The sequence below is a fragment of the Chrysemys picta genome, chromosome 3 (assembly GCF_011386835.1).
Source record: "Chrysemys picta bellii isolate R12L10 chromosome 3, ASM1138683v2, whole genome shotgun sequence".
Classification (NCBI taxonomy): Eukaryota; Metazoa; Chordata; order Testudines; family Emydidae; genus Chrysemys; species Chrysemys picta.
The window spans coordinates 50,822,286-50,846,410 of NC_088793.1; the positions used below are offsets into that span (position 1 = coordinate 50,822,286).

General features: G+C 39.5%; 1 protein-coding gene across 2 annotated transcripts in view; it reads right to left on the reverse strand.

The window, feature by feature from the left end:
* Positions 1–20,855: 20,855 nt before the first annotated feature.
* Positions 20,856–24,125, reverse strand: part of KHDRBS2 (KH RNA binding domain containing, signal transduction associated 2) — a 572,147-nt gene continuing 568,877 nt past the window's right edge. For both annotated transcript variants that reach the window (XM_042848839.2, XM_008163771.4), the window contains one exon: positions 20,856–21,652. In XM_042848839.2, the coding sequence (XP_042704773.1) occupies positions 21,555–21,652 (98 nt within the window). In that variant the 3' untranslated portion in view covers positions 20,856–21,554. The remainder of the gene's footprint in view (positions 21,653–24,125) is intronic.

Genomic DNA, 24,125 nt, shown 5'->3' on the forward strand with positions numbered 1-24,125 from the left:
GCCAACTTACCTCATAGTTCTTCTTTTGTAAAGTTACCAAATGAATTCTTTTTTGTACTAAATTAATGGTAGTTCAGGAGGCTGGAGGTTTGCTGCAGCAGTGGACAGGGGACCTGGCAGTGGCTGAGAAGACCAAAGAATATGAAAGCAACAAAGTAGGCTGAGAGCCTTGTTGCACAGTTCCTTTTGTGATGGAATTATAGTTGTGAAGAACCAGCTATGGAGCTCTTCAGGTTGACAGGAGAGACTCTGTTCCTTGTTCCTTAAGAAACAGAGTGGAGCCACAGCAGGCTGATTCATCATCTGGGGTCATTTAGACCATCACCATTGGAGAGATGCATACCCTGTGGAGTGCAAAACAACCTCTACATGGTGGAGCCTATTAGTGCTTGGCAAGTATCTCTGTACACCTCCTCGCTGCTCCAGTTGAAGTTATCTCTGGTTGGATTCTCTTTCCCATGCCTTCCTACACCCATGTCTGACTCAGGAGATGCTGGAGTTGCCACAATTGCATTGCTCTGATGAGAGGAGAAGGTTTCTGTGTTGACTTCTGGCAACAGACTGCATGTGTTTGTGTTTTAAGTTGTTAAGGTAGTCTATGAAGGGCTAATTCCAGAGGGCTGGGTGCCAGATCCAAAGACCAGTGTAGTCACTGGGGAATCTTTCCATAAATCCTGGGACGTTACCACATAACAGGTCCAAAGTGGTGCATTGTACAAATGACCTTACCCTTACTGCCATGTAACAAAGGCAAAAATATTTTCTCTCAAATTTATTAAGAATTTCTTAAAACATATTTTCTGTACTGGTCTTTTTCTCCATTAAATTGTAAAAACTATTTTATTTTCCCATTTAAAAACTTCCACATCTCTATCATGCTAAAAGAAACCCAAATGCTCAATAACCAACAGGAGCGGGCTAATTCCCTTTAACCTACAATATAACCTTATTGTTAGGTCATTTTAAGAAGCATAATAGATAGGACACTGGACTGGGAGTGAGCAGATCTGGATTCTATTCCCAGCTCTGTCAATGACCTCTTGTATGATTTGGGATAAATCACTTTACCTTTCTTCCTCAATTTCCCATCTGTAAAATGGGAATAATAATATTTAGCTTTCTTAGAAAAGCAATTTGGTGAGTATGTTGAAAATATAATATAGTAGAGCTCCATATTATTAAGAGTTTGTTTGTAACAGTAACATAATTTGTTACAATATGGGTAAATCACTCAAAAGACTTGCAGATTTTCTGCCTCTACTGGAAGAGGGAATTTTGCAAAACTCATTCTGAGCTTTCCCAGTTTTGGAGATGTGATAAGTCTCAATAGATCTGAGGGCTTCTCCATGCTATCTGGACCTCAAGCATCTCCAAAAAATAGTTGGGGAGATTTGTGGTATAAAGGCTACCTTCAAAGAGTCAACATTTACAAGTAGTTATCAAAGGTATTTCACTTATCCTAAATATAGGGAACCACTCTATTTCCTTCTCCTGGGTAGTGTGGAGATAAAAAAGAAGAGCAGCTTTGAGTCCTGGGTAAAGACAGGAAATGCAAAGGTAAATGAAAGTAAAAATAACTTTCTTCAAAATCTGCCCTTGTATAGGCCACTTGACTCTGAATGTAGAATTTGGCCCAAATGTTAGAAAACTAAAGGCCAGATCATTATTCCCCAACTGCAGAGAACAAACCCAGAAACACAGTGGCAACACAGTGTTTACACTGTACATGAGGGCCAAGATACAGAAAGCCCATGGAGAGGGACTCTGCACATTCCTGTATCCTAGGGAACTGAGCGCCATGTCAATTTTCTATGCATGGACACAAGGGAAAGATTTGTGGTTAGACTAGGGGAGTGGAGAGGGTATGGGCAACAACTCCATGTACAAAAGCACATAAGGGTATTTGTGTTACTTCCATCTTTGTCCAGCAACAGAAGCTGAAGGGTTGCTACATGCTAGTTGCTGTCAGTTGAAGTTGAAAATGGCTCCAAATGCAGTTCCCTGAGTGCACAGTCTGTTTCCTCTGAGGGTTTGGTCCTAAATGATTACAAACTCAGGTCTCAATGTCCCTTCCAGCCCTACATTTTAATGATTCTATGAAAACCTTAGCACCTACATCTTTATACCACATATGATGGTAGATATGCATATTACATAGAAAAGATCTACAAGCTGAAAGGTCAAACACTGGGAAGTTAGGAAATACTAGATTGAAGGTTGCCAGTACAACTTTGAGTGTGTCCCCTTGTGTGTATGCATTATGATACACTCTTTAGTTACAGGATCACTTATTTTTTCCACAAGATCCAACTCATCCAACTACCTGAATGAGTTAGAGGTTCAATATTGCTCTTTGTCCCCATCATTCAATGTGTGACTCCAAGTCTTATTTATTGTATTCCACGTAAACCCTGTACAGATTATGGCACAGATGCCAGCTTCCTCTTTTCCCAAGGGATGCTCAACCCCCGCTCAGCCCCATGCCCTGCCCCCCACTCCACCCCTTCCCCCAAGGCTCCACCCCTGCCCTGCCCTTTCCCGCCCCCACTCTGTCTCTTCTCCACCTCTTTCTGCCCCCTCCCCTGAATGCACCCCAGCCCCGCTCCTCCCCCTCCCTCCCAGCATGGGCGGGAGGCACTTGGAGGGAGGGGGAAGAGTTGAGCGGTGGGTGGGAGGTGCTGGGGGGTGGGAGGGAGCTTGGCTGCTGGTGGGTGCTAAGCATCAGCTAATATTTTTCCTTGGGTGGTCCAGCCCTGAAGCACCCATAGAGTCAGTGCCTCTGGAATATGGAATTATTCACCTCCTCTTGTGTTTTTCTATGGTCCATTGCTGTAGTAGCAGACCTCACAGATGTTAATAAATATATTTTCACGATACGCTGGTGAAGTAAGAAGTTGTTTTTTGGTTTTTTGTTTTTACAGATGAGGAACTGGAGTCTTCTTTTTACTTCTTTATCCTCCTGCACCATCAGGTGGATAGGGCACCAGTTTGTCATTTATTTTGGTCTTGTGCTGGTCTGTTCAGGTTTCTGTGTGTCATATTAGTGGATCCGGCTTCTTTCTCTACTGTTCTACATAACGTTTGTCTAGGGTGCCCTTTTTTTCTCTTTGCAGATGGTATCCATGTTATCACGTGGCATGGAAGTCATGTTGGTAGCATCCTTAATGTGTGTCCTAAATACGTCATTTGTCATCTTCTTATCATATTTGATACTTTAGATTGGGTTGCTCTATTTAGAATTTTTGATGCTGCAAGAATCTTTTTCTAGTGACCTCTGAAGATCTTCTGCAGGCATTTACTTTGGAATAAACTGATCTTCTTATCATTTTCTGCTGTAGATTTCCATGACTCTGCTCCATAAAGGACAGAAGTGATGCTGGTGTGGAAAATTTGTATTTTTGTGGCAGTGCCAATCATGCTACTTTTCCAAATCTTATCAATTTTAAATTTGTTTGCTGCTTTTGGTATTCATTGTTTGACATCTAACATGGTGTCACCACCATTGCACATCTCACTCCCTAGATCAGTAAAATGACTTACTTCTTCTTGTGTTTCTTCATCCAGTCTAATGGTTACTTTTGGGACAGTGACAGACATATTTTTTTCTTCCCCTTGTGGATGAACAAACCAGCTTTGTTTTGTTGTATCTGCCAAAAGTTGGGTCTTTTCTTTCATTAAGTGATATATTGAACAGGACAATGTCATCAGCAAAAACAAGGTCATCCAATTATGCTTTATCATGTAACCATAAAATTCCTTTGTTGCCTTCTGTGATTACTTTCCTCATGACATACTCGATGACCTGTGCAAACAATAGTGGGGACATAATACACCCTTGCCTTACTCCAATTTTTACTGCAAATTGGCTAATGTCATCATCTCTGACTGCACTTTTGGTATTATGATACAGATCCTTGGTGATTCTAACTATTTTTGCTGATATTTCATAGTATGCCATAATTTTCCAAAGACTGTCTCTGTGTATGCTGTCAAAAGACTTCTTACGAGATTACAATCAACGTTTGCAAACTTCTCCCCTAATTTTGGATATCTCAGAGTGATATCCCTCAACGGGGGCCTGGTTTTTGAGTACCCAGCATTTTGAATAGCACCTTGTGTATTCAAAACACTGTATAGATGCTATGTAATTAATTTTCACCACACTTCTATGAGTGGTGAATATTATTATCTCCACTGACTGCAGAAACTGAAAGATAAATAACTTGTCCAAGACCACACAGTGAGTCAATGGTACATCCAAGATTAAAACTTTTCAAGTCCAAACCCTGAGGTCATTCCTCCAGACCACACTGCCTTACTTCCAAAGGTGCTGATCATTCACAGTTTACACTTCAGTTGCAGAAGCGAGCGCTCAAGAATTCTGAAAATCAGGCTACAAGTGTTTCAAGTTGGGCCCGAAGCAAATGACCACACAATTAATGGCCCCATGTGAACATTTTGGTTTAAATGACTCATCCAGCATCACTTCAAAGCTTATGATAGAGACATGGCTAGAACTCAGTTCTCTTCTGGGGGGAATACAACTGTATAATTCATAAGACCATCCTTTTTCTTCCTGCAGTTCCTTGATTTATCCTCTACACATCTTCCAAATTCAGTAACAAATGAGGTAAGGAACTACGGACTACAACCTAATTACTACACAACTCTGTCTCATTCCCTGTGCACTAGGCATCCCGTGCACTGAATGATATAGTGGTTCTGTGGAAAAATGGTAAGTGATCATGTAATTAAAGTCTGTATCAAAATGAACATGTACGAGAGAGCAAAATTAGGGTTACACAAACAATTTTAATTTTGGTATTTCCTGATTTCGGGTGTCCGACTTAGCAACCTCAGTAATATTCTTTTACCACAGCATTTTAATGTAATTTCTTAGGTTTAAAAAAACAGCACAGTCTATTATGTGATACTTTAATACCTTCCCCTCCATCAACAATCAGGCAAGATTTTAGGCCTTTAACACTGCACACAGACCTCTACTGTTTGAGATAAAGTATTCAGTGTAATAGCTAGCAGGAGGAGTAGGCAATATCTTCTGTGGAATACCCAGTTGAGCAGGATGCCTCACACTGAAACAGTGAGTTACGTAACCACGAGTATCCTGTTTATAGACAGGACAGCTCAGTACTTACATTTAGCAGATTTACTCTGAAGACAGTATGGTTAAGTGGTTGAGTTAAAGATTGGGTTGTAGTCTCAACTTGTGTAACCTCTCAGTATGATGTGATGCCTTTCATAATAGTAAGGGCTGTGAAGGGCTCACTCTTATTTATACCCGTCAGTACAAGTAGTGAGACGCGAACTCATGGTCTTCTGGATCCTAACCTAGTGCTCCTTTCCATAGATCAAATGGAATTTTTATTGATGTGTGTGGTGTTCAGAGGTGGGGGAGGGTGGCAAAGAGGGAAGCAGAAGAGAAGTAGATGTCTAGACAGTATTGATGACATATTGAGGCATTTTAGCAGTGAGCTACTAATGGTAATGGTGAGTTTTGACAGCTCATAATTTGCCCAAACCTGAACAGAGTTTCATGAAAAATGTGAAGGGCACATCTGTGACACAAGGGACATCACCCTGAAAAACTGAAAGTTTCTGCTGCAAACCAGAGAGGTGTTAAAGATTTGCTTAAAAAATGGTTGGAAAACTTTTATAATGGATTGTGTTAGGCAAACTAAATATAAATATCACACACACAAAACTAAGTTACAAGAACATTATGAAGCTTGCAAAGTCAAGCACTCACAAGTTAGGATATGCCACAATTAAGGTTGCCCATACAACCTTAATTTTTTAACCTGTAATTTCTTTAATTACGTGATCCCAGACTATTTTTTCCACAGGAGCCTTGCCTCATTCAATGCACAGGATGAACGGGTCTCGGTTACTCAGCAGCTATTCAATGTTTTGTTTTATTCTTATTGTTCAATGTGTGGCAGTAGGCTTTACTTACTGCATACTATTCAAACCCCACTCTGAAGACATAATTATTATTGTCCTCATGGGGTTTTCTATGAAGCTCACTCACGAGAGGATCTGAGTGCTTCACAAACATTAATTCATTTATCTTTACGAAACCCCTCAGAGGTGAGGGGGTGGTGGTAGCCCCGTTTTGCAGATGAGGAACTGAGGCACAGAGAAATTGAGGTCAAAATATCCACTAATTTTGGGTGCTCAATTTGAGACAACTGTTTTTCAGACTATTTAGCATTATAGAGCACTTTGTATAATATGTATAGCACTTTATACAGCTCCTGCTGACTTCAGTTGCCATTGTGAATGCTCAGCACTTCTGCCCATCGGGATCTCATGTTAGGCATCCAGAAAATGAGGAACATACTATTAGTGACCGCCAATGAAAAGTCTGATTTAAGTGACTTGGTTAGCACCATACAAGAACTCGGTGGCAGAAGCAAGAATAAACTCCAGTTTGTCAGGGCAGCAGTCAACTGCCTTAACTGGGGACAGTCCTTTCTCTTCCTGCAACCCCTTACCTCCTTCACTACATCTGCTTTCATCCCCTGGAAAACTGCCCAAATTTGAGTATTATAAGTCTTTGAAGAATTGCAGGTCGCAATCAGTGGATACTTTGATTTTAACATCTACAATTTCTGAAGATTCCAACTTCTGCCACTAACTTTTGAGTGCTTGACTTTGCAACCTTAATAATGTGCTTTTAAACAGTTTTGGGGTGTATAATTTTCTAGATTTTTAAAAAATCCAACTGAAAAAACAGAGTCTTTCACTTGGTATAATGTTGACACCTGTATGGGTCGTCAGCAGAGTTGGAACCTTTAGATCTATAGCACAGACCTCTGCCACTTGAGTTAATGGAGTAACTGATAACAGTAGTAGGTTGTCAGCTCTATGTGCACCAGTCATTATCAGACTGGCTTCATAGATATTTGCTGACAGCAGAAGAATGGTGAGTCTCAAGAATCTTGGGTTCCATTCCATGATCTAGAGGAGAGTGTTCTCTAGTGGGCACAGACTCCACCTGTTTTCCTCGAGCTTGACCCTTTCTGTCCCATCCCTTCCAAAGTGTCTTGGGCCCAGTCTTATGTCTTCTCACCCCTGGGTCCTTTTTGCCAGTCCCATTCTCCTTGCTGACCCAGTCCCAGTCTCCACTCCTCAGGCTTCTCATCCCAGCTCCATCCTCCTTGCCCAGCCAGTTTCAGTCCCCCCTTTTCCCTAACTCTTTAACTCCAGTCTCATTGCCCAGCCAGTCCCAGGTCACATGTCTGGCTCCTCGTGTGCTTTGCCTCTCCCTCCTGCTTACTGGGTCTTTGTCTCAATCTCTTTGCCCAGACAGTCCCATTTCTCCCCCTGCACCCAGGCTCCTTGTCATGTCTGTCTCTTTTACCCACCTTCCTTCCACTATTTCCTAGTCTCAGTCTCTTTGTTCAGGCAGCCCCCACCAGCTCCTTATCCGAGCCCAGTGTCCCCCTATGGCTCCCTGTCTCAGTCTCCTTGCCAAACCAGTCCCAGTTTCCTCCCTCCAACTCCCAGTCGCAGTTTCACCCCCCTCATTCAAGTCCCGGTCTCACTAGATTCCTTGTCTCAGTCTGCTCCTTTCCTTCCCCCAGTCTGTTTTTTGTCTCCTCTGCATTCAAATTAGATGGCTTCTTCTTCCATGCTGCCTGGGTGAAAGTGGGGGTGGAGGTGGTCATTGACAGCACAGGAGACACAGGCTCCCTGCTCTCAGTTCCAGTGCCATGCCCATCCTGCTCCCCACTTCCCCCATCAGCCTGGAGCAGCAACTTCAGGAAAAGTAACTCTGAGCCCCTGCAGTCCTGGGTTGGAGCATGCTCTGTTACTCTGTAGGGACAGCACGTGTACAATCTAGTCCGCACTAGGAGCTGTGAGAGGCTTGAGCATGCTTAGTGGGATGGAATTAAACTCCCCCTCCCTCCCCATCCTTGTTCTCAGAAACAAAGAAACCACTTGGCTGAAATTCACCCCCACACCCCCAATATCAGTCTGAGGCAGACACTTGGCATGGAAAATTTCAGCCCAAATGGTTAAAAGGTCCACAAAGTATCAGACATCCTGAATAACAGGCAGTGTGACCAGCCCCGCCAATAATTTATTTACAGCAAGAGTGAGAGAAGAGAACATATGATAGAGCATGGCAGTATAAACTTTGTCTGTAAGAGTTTTGGATGGGAGCTATATTCAAAATGGGCAAAGCCAGCAGTGGGTCACCTCAAACAAGTGCTCATGAAATCTTTATGCAGGCACTACACTACATAAAACTACTTTACTCATTTTAAAGGTATTGGGACTATTTTTTGTAAAAATTATCTGTTGTAAAGCAAGGTGTCTCAGTTACCATAAATTCAACTTTACAGGTCTCTGAAGGAAATGAAAAATAACTAATACATTTAAAAGTACCCCTAAAAATAACATTGCTAGATATAAAATGTCTCATATTTTGAGACTTTCCAGGGTCAGAACCCATTGGGAAATAAGTGCTAGGTACTGTTGGGAAAGCAGGAGACTCCTGTCCTTTCCAATGGTGTGGCACTCCCATTTCTTGCCTTCTAGGGTCATAAAGCAGCAGACACATACCAGGAGATCAGCAGTATAAAAGCCTAATTAAAATAGAATAGAAAAAATATCAGTAAAAAACTTTTTGATATAATTATATTCATGTGTAAGAGTTCAAAGTGTACATTTAAGCCCCAGTGCTGCAAGCTGCTCTGCCCAGACATATCCCTGTGCATATGTTCAACTCCACTGAAGTCTCTGGGGTCCGGGTGGGTACAGCACACCTCCCTTTGTAGAACAGGCCTTAGCTGCCTTAGTCAATGGCACTTCAAAGTTCATTCAATGTTTCATTTTCTAAAACAGCTTCTCAGCCTGACCCCCACTTGCTGCAATGCAGCTAATTACATTCCATTACATGCAATCGACCTGGTCAGTGGGCTTGGGTAAGTCATTTAATTTTTATGCTCCTAAGGCCTTGGCTACACTTGAGAATTCACAGCGCTGCCGTGGCAGCGCTGTGAAGCGCAAGTGTAGTCGCGCCGCCAGCGCTGCGAGAGCTCTCTTGCAGCGCTGTATGTACTCCACCTCTCCAAGGGGAATAGCTTGCAGTGCTGCAAGTGAGCGTGCAGCGCTGCAGGCGCTGATTACACTGGCACTTTACAGCGATGCACTCGCTGCACTCGGGGGTGGGGGGCGTTTTTACACCCCTGAGCGCAGAAAGCTGCAGCGCTGTACAGCTCCAGGGTAGCCATCTACGATTCCCCATCTCTAAGATGAGGATTCTAATACTTACCTCCTTTGAAAAATACTTTGAGATCTATGGATGAAAAGAGCTTTGTAAGAACTAAATGTTGCTGTATTATTGTTGTTATTGTACCACTCTTGCTCACATTCCAAGTGCTGACAAACTCCCTTATGTACACATCTTTTAGAAGCTTTCTTAATCTAGCACTTCACCTCTTTCATGACACAAACCAGCAGGTGCGTTCAGAAATATTGCTCCCTGTGTTGTGTGCAATGATGACGTCCACATCTGGATTCATCTATTTGTCCCAATATAATTTGGACAGTGACTTTATTAACTAAAGAGAAATGTCTGAAGAAATGCTGTCCCATCTTATTAGCCCAAATTCTATACCAGTAAATGAAATCCTTATATAGTTTTAAATAATCCCAATGTTACTCTTATAAACAAGTAAAATTCACCTGTTCTTGGACAATGCTGAAAACATAGGGTTTGGGGAGGGGACAGAATGGCCATGCTGGGGATCAGGGCTGCTGTACATCCCCTCCATAGCTTCTGTTACAGGTAGAATAGTGGCGTCTGCCCATCTGCACCCCGTAGGCAGGGTTTTGGGGCCATTACCCTTCAGGTAGGCCTTACACACGTGGGTAAATATCACCCATATTTAATATTTCTTGTGTATCTGAATGTGCTTTTTACAAGGTAAGAAGAAAAAGCATCACATAAGACAGTATTGTGTCATTTCCCTTTTCTGGACAACAGCATAACTTATCTGGGGTACAAATCTGATGGCTGTTGCAAAGCTGAGGAAAGTTGGGGACAGGGAACGTAAGACATACTTATTCCGGGGAACTTCTATGTCTTGTGCTATTCAGAAGCTCTGACTTGATGATCACAATGCTCCTTTCTGACCTTGGGAATCTAGGAATGTAAGACAACTCATCTACTTGCATGGACTCTCAGGGACTACCCACAAGAGCAGTCTCTGATTGGGGAGCACAAGAATTGCTTCCCAGCCAGAGACTAAAAACACCTGAAAGACAACAGGGATGATCGGGGCAAGCTGCAGTCATAGTTGTCATCCCTCTCCACACACACACTGAACTGTGGGTTGGAGTTGGCACACTAGGGGAGTAACCTGCCTCATCTTAATGGATGGCTCTGAGTGCACACTTCCCGTGTGCAACTCCAGGCAAGAATGCAAGCTCTCCCAGTACCCCTCCTGGGCAGTGCTGCTCCATACTGCCCATGACACAGGGCTGAGGTGAAAATGCCACAATCTAGTCCAAAATAATATTTTGGGCTAAATTCTGAACTCCTTACTCCTTTGTCACTCAGGCAAAACTTTCACTGAAGTCAGTGACTGAATAAAGATGTCAGTATTTGACCCTCCATCAACAGGGTAACTTTTACTAAATGGAATCCAAGCTGATAGAGCAGGGGTTCTCAAACTTTTTTTTGATGGGCCCCCCTTTGAAAATATTTCAGGCTGTGATGACCCCCCCCCCAAAAGTGATGACCCCCCACATACCATGCCACCCTTACTTCTGGCTGCTGCTGGGGGCAGTGGCGGCGCTACCTTCAGAGTTGGGTGCCTGGCCAGCAGCTGCTGCTCTCCAGCTGCCCAGCTCTGAAGGCAGTGCTAGGTTGACCAGATGTCCTGACTTTATAGGGACAGTCCCGATATTTGGGGCTTTGTCTTACATAGGCACCTATTACCCCCCACCCCTGTCCTGATTTTTCACACTTGCTGTCTGGTCACCCTAGGCAGCGCAGAAGTAAGGGTGGCAATACTGTGATCCCACTGTTACAGCCTGGTGACCCCTTTTGGGTCAGGACTCCCAGTTTGAGAAACCCTGTGAGGGAGCATTCTTCTCGCTTGTTTCTAGCTTTACATCATGCACTCTAACACAGACATAAAAAAGATGTGTAATGTTCAAAATGCCATACAGAATAAGCAATAAGCTATCCATCTAAAACACTATTACCATACTCTGTCTAGGTCTATATTTTATCAGCACTTCATTTGAATGAGAATATTTTTGATTATCTTTTGTAGCTGCTGTAGGTATACAAAGGAATATGTTCCTTTGGAAAGCACAACAGAGATAGGTCTGCATGTGACAGACCTTTCAACTGGATTTGACTGGTGGCAGTACAAAATTGTTAGGAGAAATATAATGAATTACTGGTTGGGCATTCAATACAAAATAGTAAGTGAATCCAGTGAACTCTGATACAAACTGTTTTGTCTTTACATTTTGGCCTGTTTACTCTGCAGAAATAAAGGGAAAATCCCAGAATACTAAGAAAACCAAAATGCACAGCTCAGCTGTTTTGCTTTCAGAGTCTCTGATTGCTGTTGGGACACAATGTGAAATCCCCAAAATGTAAAGCAGAGTAACAAATGTAGCCACTGTTCTCCAGTAAATAAGCCATCTATCATCAGCTAACACATTCAGAACAGCATGCCAGATATGGTACAGTCAAGTAAACTCATTCTTGTAGGTTGTCTCCATTATTTGTCCTTAATAATAACAATGTACTTTGATTAAGGTAGGAGAACTGTATAATGGTAATAGAATAATAATTATAGCACTAATTTTAAAATAAAATTTGCTCTCATCAAGATGTTAAAACACTTTGGAGATTTTATCTGCATCATTGTAAATTTAAATATTTCTAAAGGAAATCAAAACATTCTGACAGTGCCTATACAGCGTCTTGGCAAACACTTCATGAATAAACAAGACTTCGTTTGTTCAATCACCTTTCGCAGAGCCTTTACCTCCATTTTTTCCTGTTAACACATGAATACCTGCCTCATCTGAAGATAGCTTGAGTCTGAAATTAACCATTGTTCTATAAACGTGAGTTCTGATTTACAGAGTGAAATATGAAAGCCTGAAATTGCTTTCATGCTTATTGAATCTTAAGAATGTTGATTTTCTTTGATACAATCAAATTTATATTCGAAAGGTGATTCAGTCATTCTAGAAAAGGAAGCAGTCATGCTTTTTGGAAAGTACTGAGTATACCCATTTACTAATATTTATATAATCAAAATGGTCCTTTAAATAGTGATATGTTCTAAGTGGAGGTTAAAATAATTATTGCTTCTCAATTTTAAATTCACATAGTCTCTTTATATTTCAGAAAGTGCCCTTTGTTCTACCACATAGATGTTTTTAATAGATTTAGGGTAATACAAGACACATATTTCCTTGCTTTGGAAACTTTTAATAAAATTATAGTAAATCAGTTAGGCAGATAGGGATCATCTAGGGTTTAGAAAAATTAATAAAATTGTAACTATATCACTATGGATTTCCTCAGTTCATCTATTCATTCCTGCCTTGAGCAAACAGTTACTCTACAGAGTAGGTCATCATTACAAAATATAAATACATTCAAAACCAAACTATGCAAAGTACTTCTAATCATTACTGTAATTTCTTCTGGACAGGAACCCTGACTTGTTTAATTTCTTTTGTGGTGCCAAGCAAAACATTGGCATTTAACATACAGGGCCAGATCAACCTATAGAAGAAAATGGAAAGACTTCCATTGATTTCAAGAGCCTTTGGATCAGGTCCATAATTAATAACAACAACAGTGGTTCTAAGAATGAAATGAAATAATAAATCAGTGAATGGTAGTTTTGCTGCTTATCTGTAAAGCCCTAACTGGTCTGAGATAGTTACCTGAGCAACTTTTCTAAATCCATGGCCCAAACTATTAAGATTGGCTGGGATGCTCTTGCTCACAGTTCCTCGTTGCTAATTTCCTATGGCAAATTGCAGGGCATTCTCGGATTTTCAATGAGCAGAGCAAACTTCAGAACACAATGTCAATCTCATCTTTCTATTTAGCATTCAGGCGATTGTCTTCTGGTTTTATTTTGGTTTGGCTTGTTACAGGGGGCTGATATGTACTTTGTCTAATGTTGCTGGTGACAGTTTTGGTAATGTGGATCTTTGTTTTTATGACAGCTTTTATGGTATATGTAATTTATATGTTTCTAATTTTTGTAGTAAGTGTACCTAGTTGCTATGGCACTAGGCACTACAACAAATTAACAAACATTGTGCCCTCTCCCAAAAACAAATATTTGCACATCAAGAAACTTCAGATTTATGTTTTGATATCATGAAAAAGATACTACTAAAAATTACTGACCTGCCACCCACCATCTTATTACCCACCATAAGATGAATTTACCAAACCCTATCTCAGAATTTGTCCAAATCATTTCAACCTATTCCTATCTGGAATCCACAATTGTATCTCTACATCCTCTTTAAAGAAATCAGGTGACATGTATGAAAAAGTCCTATAGACCTTACTACCTTTTTATAGAATTATTGAATAACAGAGAATTCTATTGTAGGGATATAATTCTCTGTTCCATTCCATGGAATGGTTTAAAAGTACTCTAGAAAGAATATAATTATCTATTAAACTCTATAGGGTGGTTAAACTTCTATAGAACTCTGATGCCTTTATCCTTCTTACACTTTTTATGGGATTTTTCCAGAACAGTAGTGATGCTGGCAGGCCGTGCATTGCACAAAAAGCCTAGCCCTGGAATCCATGTTTATATTTCACATAATTGTGACTTTACTGATACATACATTTTTTCCTCTGCAGCAAAATCCAGATGGAAATACCTTCCAGAACTTCTGTGCCCTATTGATTCTGTAGTAGTAGGATTTTATGTTTGTATTTTGGATAATTTAGAATAAACGATATAATAATGTAGCATGTATTAAATGTATTGATATATGATTTGACCATATCCTGCCAGCCACCCTTTCTGAATAGCAGCAAGGAATGGCCCAAGGGGCCATTGGTAAAAACGCATCAGACAGGCTGCCTGTGTCTGAACTGATGTTAAGGCAGGAACTGACCAGAACAGTCCTTATGGCTGATTATGGTCACCTTTTGTTTTAGGATAAGTTTTCATTACAGTATTTGCTATAAGGCCCTGTTTCTTATCTGCATTGCAAACCAAGTTGTGTAAGGTTCTTTTGTAATCCCTTTAGTAACCATATAACCCTTTCTAAAATGTAATCCTGTCCGCAATTCTCTGTAAAATTGTTTGGTGTGAGTAAAGAATGTGTGCATGGTTAAGGATGAGTGTGAAAGCCATCACAAATGTCCAGATAGTCAAGAAGTGAGAGACTTGAAAAGACAGCAGGAAACAATCAGAAAACATCCATTGTATCTGATGCTAAGTGAGTTAGCAGCATTGACAACCTAAGTGGTGAGGCAAACACCCCTGAAGGTGAGACAACAAATAAGAGATAGCGGAAAACCCCAAGATTAACACCATTTAAGGACTAACGATTACAGAATAACATTGCAAAATCCATACACTAAAGTGGAAATTTACCAGTATTACAAGGTGTTTTGCCATAGAACTCTGGGTTCAGTCCTGCAAAGCCTTGGAGCATCGGATCGCAACCAACAGAACCCAGCTCCTCACCCGTGCCCAATCTAACTGGCCATTAGATTGACTCGAGCTACGACAGACTGGTAACTATAAGGTCATCTGCAGGACCTGTGTGTGTGTGTATGTGATTGAATGCATATGCTAACTGTTATATTTTCAATAAACGCGGCGTATTGCGTTTCCCCCTGAAAAGATTCCATGTGCTTTTTATAAGCATAACATTTTCCATCCCTTTTACATTTTACATTCCCTTTTCAGGTCTCGACAAAATGTTTTCTCTCCCGTGCTTTTACCTCTAAATTTCAGTCTCTTACCCTGCATTTATTTTTTAACTTTGCAATTGTATTAGTCAGCTCTTCCAAGCCTTTTGAATACTGTCTATTAGCAAGACAACATGCAAAAGAAAACAATTCTATTATTGTACATCATTGATCCCTAGAAGCAAACTTCACTCACATGGCCCAAATTTTTTTTTCCACTGAATAAAACAAAACACTTCTTTAATTGTTCTTAACCTTAACATTTATTTGGACTATAATTCTGAAAGTTAGTTAATGTGCTTATGCTAAAATAGCAAGTCTTCTTATTGGATAGACCCATAAAAGTGTACTAGTCTTGATCTTCAGTTACGGTAACTAAGTTGCTGTATTAAATCCCAGATCCTCAGCCCCGTGCCCAGCCTAGGTACTGGCTGGCTGGGCTTCGGGTTGCTGGATGGCTTTTGGAAGGGAAGGAATCTTTCGGCCCATGTTGCCAAGTCACTATGTAGTAGCTACTGCAGTTTCAAGGCTGCAACAGTCACCATGACTCTGACATGGCCCCTCTGCAGATAGAAAATTTGCACAGTAGCAAATTCACAAGTCCAATCCTACTTCAGATGCTATGGAGCACAGTGCTTTGTCTCACATGGGGCATGAACCCGCTGTGTTGACCCCTGGTCCTATCACCTTCAACTTGATGGATACAAACTTGTCCCATTGCCAGGACACACACTGCATTGGTTTTTTTGGGGGGTGAGGGGGAGGCGGGGTATTTGTACTCAAGAGATAAGGTGAAGTGGTTTGGGCAAGATCTGTGGGTGGACTTGGTATGAGGAGTTCATTTTATATGCAAATCACTCATTTTTGCTAGTTTCAACATTGCTGTATTAGCTTATATTCAAGTATATAGGGGTAATTATCCCCACATTATGGAATGAAATTGAGAAATATCTGATAGTGTAAATGAAAGACCTGCTGATAGTATTATGGATATACTGTAATATTGTTTTCAGTGAAGCCTGGGAGCCCTCAGAAACTAGCAGGAGGCACTGAGCTTTTTGAAGGTTCAGGCCCTATATACCATATTTCCTGAGTTTCTGAATATATTAATATGAAGATCTAAAATTTTCTCATTCTATTTCAGAATATAATGATGCAAGATGAGCTCTGATGGAAAAGCTATTATTACATGAGCCTTGCTGATTTTCCACATTAAAACTGTTGCTATTCTAGGGACATGGCCCAATTTATCCCTTCAGCTCCAACGGCACAAGTCTGCAGAACCCAGGATCTTGAATGCTGGGCCACAGAAAGTCCAAAAAGGAGGGCACAGGAGTGCAACCTTCCTGCAACCTTCACTCTGCCAGAAACCTGTAGATGGTGGTGCAACCCTGAAAGTGGGTAGGTCCTGCCTTGGCAAGCCAGAAGATACTCTGATTCATCCCAGAGAGCTTTTGCTGGCAGTGATCAGACAGCACCCTGGACTGATTTTTAAAGCTGCCTCCCACCTTTGGAATAATTCACCCCTCAAGGTCATCTGCTTCTGAATGCATAAGGTGTGCAAACTGCACCAGTAGCAGTGATTCTTCTCCCACTGTAGTCTTTAAAATTCTGTGTGTAACACTTCCAGTAATCACAGTTTTGCACCAATCCCACTGAATCTGTTCAAAGCAATTAACATTTGAAATACATCTTGCTTATGTTTACATTACAATAGTCTACCCAAGGAGTCCCTAATTAGGGTGACCAGACAGTCCCGATATTTGGGGATTTTTCTTATATAGGCTCCTATTACCTCCCACCGTCTGTCCCAATTTTTCACACTTGCTGTCTAGTCACCCTATCCGTAATCGACGCAACAAAGGTTTTTAACCAGGAGAACATGTACTGGCTATTGCAAATCATGAAAGAAGAGCATTTTTTACACAGAAACCAACTCTACATTAAAAGAGAAAGCCATAAAAAAACAATATTCAACTTTATTTCATTTTGGGAATATTTTTGCATAATTTGTAAAATAACAGTCTAGAGTGACAAGACATTTTTCTTTTAACTAGTCAGAATAAAAATGCAGTAATGTCTTTTAAAGATGAAACAATTTTGCACAATAAGTCTGCTTTGACAAATAACCTTCTAATGATTTTAATGGAAATTCCAATTTTCAGCTCTTGCTTGTCTTCCTGTGTATTAAACATGCTTAGTTTAGATGAGCAAAACTAGCTTTTTTGATATTATGAAGAAAACTAATCAGGGTTTGAATCCTGCTAACTAAAACTTGCCTGTTTGCTGACAAGCACTTTGCAATCGATAAAATTGAACAGCAAAGCATCTACATATTTTGTGATGATGGCTGTTGATTTCAGAGCTGTAGAATCATGGCTGACCCTAATGTACACTGGATGTTTAATATGGAATACAGAGTAGCTTGTCACATAAGCCTTCAAGATGGATTACAATTAGACTGAACATAGCCCCATGTAGTGGTTTCATAAATTAGTTATTGGATGGATTCCGTATTAAAAAGATAAAGTTTGCTGGCTGTAAAACACATTAGGAATATGAGAAGAAACAGTCTGTGATAACGATGAGTAAGAATGGTATGTAAACCTTTTGATCTCCAGGTACTTTTTCATATTTTCTTTTAAAGAAATAAACAACTATTTGCATAAATATTTACACACACTGACTTATGCTATTTCCTTCCAAGTAATACAGTGATTTTTTTTAAGCAAGTAGAATATTTTACAACAGAGCGTTGTCCTAAGGGCTCGATTCTGCAACTCTTTTACTCAACACAAATAATGATTGCAAAATTGGTCCCCGAGACAGCAGTCTTAGATGACACTATGAGTATGTATTGGGCCACATACTCAGAAGAGCTCCTCCAATATGCCCCATATAAGGATCTGACCCATTGCTGAGAAATTTAATTTACACTATTTGGGTCTGAATCTATACACAGTTTATACACAGTCATTAAGGCCTGATCTACACACAGTTTTTGTATCAGTATAACTATTTTGGTGAGGAGTTTGATTTCTTTACCATAAAAGTTATGTGGTACACGCACAGTATACATGCAGTTGGTACCAGTATAAAGATGCTAATTCCCCTTCTGGTAAGAGAATAAGCTAAACTGGTATAAGCATTTTTATACCAGTATATCTCCCTACACACCAAGGGGTTTGTATTACTTTAACTATAACAGATAATTACAGCAATACAACTTTTGTGTATAGACAGGCCCTAAGGTTGTGTTACACCACTCTGACACCATAAAGAGGCCTTAAATGGATGTAACTGTATTTCATGCCAACTTCTAAAGGTAAATACATGTATATAAGAATGAGGCACTTTATTTATTATTATAGAAAACAACCCATGTGATGTATAATCTGGTAAAAAAAGGCCAAATCTTGATTGATTTACTTGCATAAATATTGAATACACTGAATATATTAGAGCATTAGATGCTCTAATAAATTTGTTAGTCTCTAAGGTGCCACAAGTACGCCTGTTCTTTTTGCGGATACAGACTAACACGGCTGCTACTCTGAAAACTAAATATATTGAAATCAATGAGACAACTCATGTGGGTTAAAGTGAGAAGGACTTAGTCCTAAGTGCAGAACCATTTTACAAACTAGTTTAGACAAAAGTTCACCACTATTACACATATTATGTTCAAAGCTGTTTGATGGGCACCTATTTTTCTGTATTTTGTGTGTGATGAGGTTGAAAGTACCGGGTAGTTTGACAAAATCAGACCTGATGCAGAATTTATCTAATGTCTCCAACACAGAGATATTTTTCTTTAAGTCTAAACACTAAAAAAAAAAAAGTGAAGCCCATCTAAGAATATTACCAAAAATACTTATTTGCCTTTAAAAACATATTGAGCAGAAAAACAGAGAAAACCAGGCATAACAGGGAAATTGATGAATGCCATTTCAAGTTACTAACATCAGCCATTATAAAACATGACAGTTAAATAGTTCCTAAGTAAAAGAACTAATAAACAAACTTCATATCTTTCTGCACACTTCCTACTTTATCCTAGAGGATAACTGTGCATATTTTGAAAAGCAATTTGTAAGCCAGGACCGTATCTTTTCACAAGGTATTGCAGACCAGATGACTTGTTTACTTCCAAAATTTACATATGTTTTTCATAAAGATGAGCTCCTGTCTTTAAAAGAATAAATCACAAAGTGTATCATGTTTATTTTAAAAACATTAGGTTATGGAAATTACTTTTGCAGATATCCCATATGCTGCCACTCATTTTTTCAGCAATCAAATAATTCTCTCATCATACAGAAAAGTATCACACAAAACAACAGCAAATTCTTTGGTTGAAATTATACCATCACCAGCCTTTTATTTAAGTGAACACAGTTGGAAAGAATTATTTATGTTAAGCCTTTAAAATGTTAATGAAAAGAAATACAGAAAAATATATCAAATTATTGTCACAGAGGAAAAGAGACTCAATTAAAAACGATCAGGTATGGCATAGCTTACCTGAACACTTCTCAGTTCATCTGCTGCTTAGCTGTCCATTGCCTGTGCGTCCCTGAAATAGCGAGACAGAACAAACTCAATGTAATCAATAGGTAACCTACTGAATCCACTTTAACAACATTTCAGATTCAAATGACAGGACATATGCTTCACGAACTATTCAAAAAAGTTAGCATGCAACTCCAGCTGCAAGAGATTTTGTTCACAAACCGAACAGCAATAGGCCTGTCTTTGTTCTCATCAAAAAAGTAAACCAATCACATTGACAAAAAGCCACCGTAAACAAAAAAACTGTATTTAAAGGATTAACAGTTTTGGAATCCCTACCATCAAGTCTTCAGGTTTTTTTCATCAAAATTTAGGTTATATATTTGTTGTTAGCAAGAGTTGCATTACTATTATTGTTAATTTTAGTTCTGTTTATTACCTTCAGGGTTATATCTTGTAAAATAATTTTGTTGCCACTAGTTAATGTTAATTAGTTGTTTTAATAGCCTATATACCTATTTGTTATGGTTTGGTAGGTTTACTTTTTTAACTATCAGTAACTTAATAACTGAGAATATTTAACATTACTGTTGCATACTCAAAATTACAGAGTTACTATTAGTGTTACCTGTTTAACGTTTAGTCATCCTTTGAGTCCTGCGACATATTTCCTTAATAATCATCAGCCATCAAGTCTGATAGTCTCAAAAGAAATATCAGCCCTCTAAACTGCCTTCAAGGGCGGTGATATTTAGCACTGAAAATTACAAATAAAGTTTTTGAAGTTGAATAGCAATAACTGGGCAGTGACACTGATGATTTGTTTGTCAAGACAGATTGTTATATACTATGCAAATGCAGTCAACGCACTCCTCTGAGTGAAAACAAGTATGTGAATCTATGCAATGCTTACATGTTGAATGGGATATTTAATGTACGGGGAAATTCAAAGGTTGAAGAACTAGCATTTAGACAGTCTAACAGTGGTAAGTGGTAATCTTACCTCTTTAAACTCCATTACATTCTCACGAGAGACATGCTAATACAAACAAGTCAATCAGAGTTTGTGTTTAGCAAGATCAAGCTTAGAGGATAGTTTAAAATCCATTTATTGTTCTAAAGCAATTTTTTCCATTAACATGTTATACATTAGTGTTTACTAACCATGATTCATGTAACAGTTTAGTTTGTTAACTTTTAAATTATTTAACAACCATAAGTTATTAATACAACTTTTAAAGTCTTACACAAAATTCTTAAAACAAGCTTGGGTTCATTTTTGTAATTTTTATATATAAAACATTTTAGGCATCTCTTGAAAAAGAAATAAAGCAGGCATTTAAAGCTAGAAAACAAGTAATTCCAAATTTAGTTTGTTACAAAAGGTTTCAGCTTTATTGACAAATTATGGCAAACATATTTGACAGAATTATGGTTTCCTATTTAGAGAAGCTTACACATGGAACTTTATGTGATTTTTTTTTAACAAATACAGGTTAAAACACTGAACAAATTCAGTTAGCTACATACATACAGTAGCTGCTTGTTTTCAACCCCATTAAAACAGCATTTAAAATTAAATTTACAAACTTAATATCGAACATCTTAATCTAACTAACATATATTAAAAAAGACAGGTTAAAACATCTTATCTACATCTTGATTACTGTCTGGTTCAAAATAAAAAAATCATATTACAGTCTTCTAGCAACCCTAAACAAAAACTCAGCCTTAGCTAGTATGTAGAGAGACTCAAGATCTGTAACAGCATCATGCTTTCTTTTTTTTTAAGTTACACACAACAATGAATAACAACCAAGAGAACATCATCCTTCAAATGGTTTATAGACAATGCTTGCCAAAGTTATTTTTTTTAAGTCCGTGTTATAAAATAATACTAATGCCAATGTCACTCCAATGTTATAGGAAATACAAGTAGTACACAGGGTAATCATGAGCAGTAATCCCTAGGATAGAAAAGAAATGGACTATTACTTGTCTTGTTGCTGTTTATGTGGAGACCACAGGCTATTAATTGTCTTTGAGTTGAGGTCACAGATGAGGAGGACCTTCAATATCTACCATAGGGGTGTTCCCTGTAACCCCCTCGGGCTGACCTTGGAGGTGGTGCCTTTAGGCTGGAACGGGTTGTGGCCCATTCTTCTTGTGCTAAAAACAGAAGAAGAGAACAGTTTTTGTAAAAGACTAAATCTGACAGAGCAAAAAGATATCAGTGACAGTGACTGTCAAAGATCCCAAGGATCCTGGTTGTGTGTTTAACAAACACAAACTGAGGGTGGCTTTATCATCCATTGCTTTGTCCATCCTAAAATCTTAAGAAGGTTTGACTGTCCGCTTATAGAATTTGCAGTAAAGATTAGCATATCTCATTCTTCTCTTTCAGCAGAGCGTGAATATCCAGTTTACTGGTAATGCAGTCAGCTCTGGAAAAAACACAGTATTAGTGTACCAGCTCAGAAAGTATTCTATACAGAGCTTCTAACATCCTAAGCTAAAGCACCAAAGGGAATAATATTTTATGCCACTGATATGTTAATAAGATTAGGAGTTGAATCATAATTGAAATACATTTGATTTTCCACTTCCATTTTGGACCAAAAAGAGGGAAATGAAATAATGGAAGGAACAATACCCGGAAATGAGGCAAGTGCATTAAGTGAAGAAGTTCTACATCCTAGCTATTACTGTGGGTGGCAGTATTCCCATCAACTTCTGAATGAGTTTTGTTTTCATGACAGTGAAGTACTCAGAAAGAACTAAGTTAATATGCTTAACACTGGCAGACTGGTACATGGATTGTGTTGGTCTATTATTATAAATCAGATGTGTATGAAAGTTAGCTCTCCTAAGGCAGCAGACATGAAAATGAAAGCCCAAGAGGATAGAAAAGAGGTGTGTTCCAATGATTAAAGAATTAACTAGGACTCAAAACCAGGAGCTCTAATCCCAAATCTCACATTCAGCAATTCAGCCAAGCTAAATGCTGGCGCCTCCTTGTGGTGAATGTCAAGTGCAGGTACTCCATAGGGAATGGGTACGGTGGCCAGATAAAATGGATTGGCAAATGATTTAAAGATGGCATTCTTTTAAGGAGTGGAGAAAGGGGGTTCAGGGCTCCCACGACTGGTCAACCTTCCTCCAGTATAGCTCCCCCTTAGCCTGCAAACAGGGGACGTGTTGAGGTCCGAGCAGCGGATTGGCTGGGACCTGAATGGGAAAGGAGGAGGGTTGACAGAAACCTTGAATATATGGAAATGATGACGGAATTACCTGAACTGTAAAATTTTGTCTGCCGGGTATTCCCAGATATTTAAGGATGACGTTGTGGCCTTCTTAAAACCACATCCAGTGCCTCCTGTATTTTTTCCGATACAGCTGGTCAAAAGAGGGCTTTTTGCTGGCACAGCCTTAGGTATAAATACCCACCCTGCTCTTCCCATTACCTGTGGCAGAGGGGATAAAGTCCTCCCTCCAACCGAGTTTGGCTGAACTGCTTCCTGCCTCTTCCTTGAAGCAAATTCCCTCTCTGGGGCGGAAGGGGCTTTAAAGGAAGCAACAACCCCTTTTCTTCTAACTTGCTGGCCACGCCACTCTTGCAACTCCCCTTTTCTGTCAAGCTGGACAAAGGGTTCCAGCAGCTTTAAAACCTTAACATTTACAACACTGTGCTTCTGAGATACTACAGTTGTGGCCTATAAGGAAATATAGCAGGATCCTTGAAACCACAGGGTGGCCAATGTAGACTTTTTACTTATGATCATTGTGCTGATATTACATGTACATCATGAAGATTAATATTTGTACTATTATAAGTGCTAGGAATTCTTGTGTTTGTTTTGAGGGGAAATTTGCATATTTTAACTTGCATAAGAAAATGGACACCTGGAAAGAAAAGGCTGGAAAGAAGTTTGAAAGGAGAGTCTACAGTGGCTGAAAGGAAGCCAAAGGAAAAGATGGGTTGACATAATCAAGAAAAAGCTTTGAGCGCACAATAAAAAGCAGGGGGAAACGGTAAATTGCAAAGAGTCTGGTATAGTTGTCTTAAAATAATTAATTGAGTGGTATCTCAAAATATATGCCCTTTACCCTAGCCTAAAGTGAGAGTATCTTTCTCCACTTACAAGACGGGCAACGTAATGATACAAATTGGACTATTCAATTTCATAAATTTTGACAGGGACCTGAAAATTATTTCATCTGCTTAGATTTAAAATTTAACTACTTCCATCTTTACAAATGTACATGCTTTATTTTTAATGTATTTAGTATTATGCAAAATGTGTCTCCCTAAGAAGGCAGCCATTTAAAATGGATTTCCCAGGTCAAGACTGACAGTGCACAAAGTAATAGGATGATTCCCTGATTCTTCTGTTGACCTGTCCTGTTAGGTGGAATTGGAGACATGTAGCGCACTGCCGAGTTCTCCAGACTCAGTGTGGCAGGTGATGCTCACGTTCCCAGGATATAAGTGAGGTGGGCATGGCCCCTTTAGGCACACATAGCTAGTGTGTGGTGTTGAGCAATCCTCAGAGGGGGACCCTAGCACCAGCAAAGCCTGGAGGGAAGACGTGGGCTGGTGTTTCCTTTATTCTGTTAACTTGTTAAAAAAAAGCCCCACCAG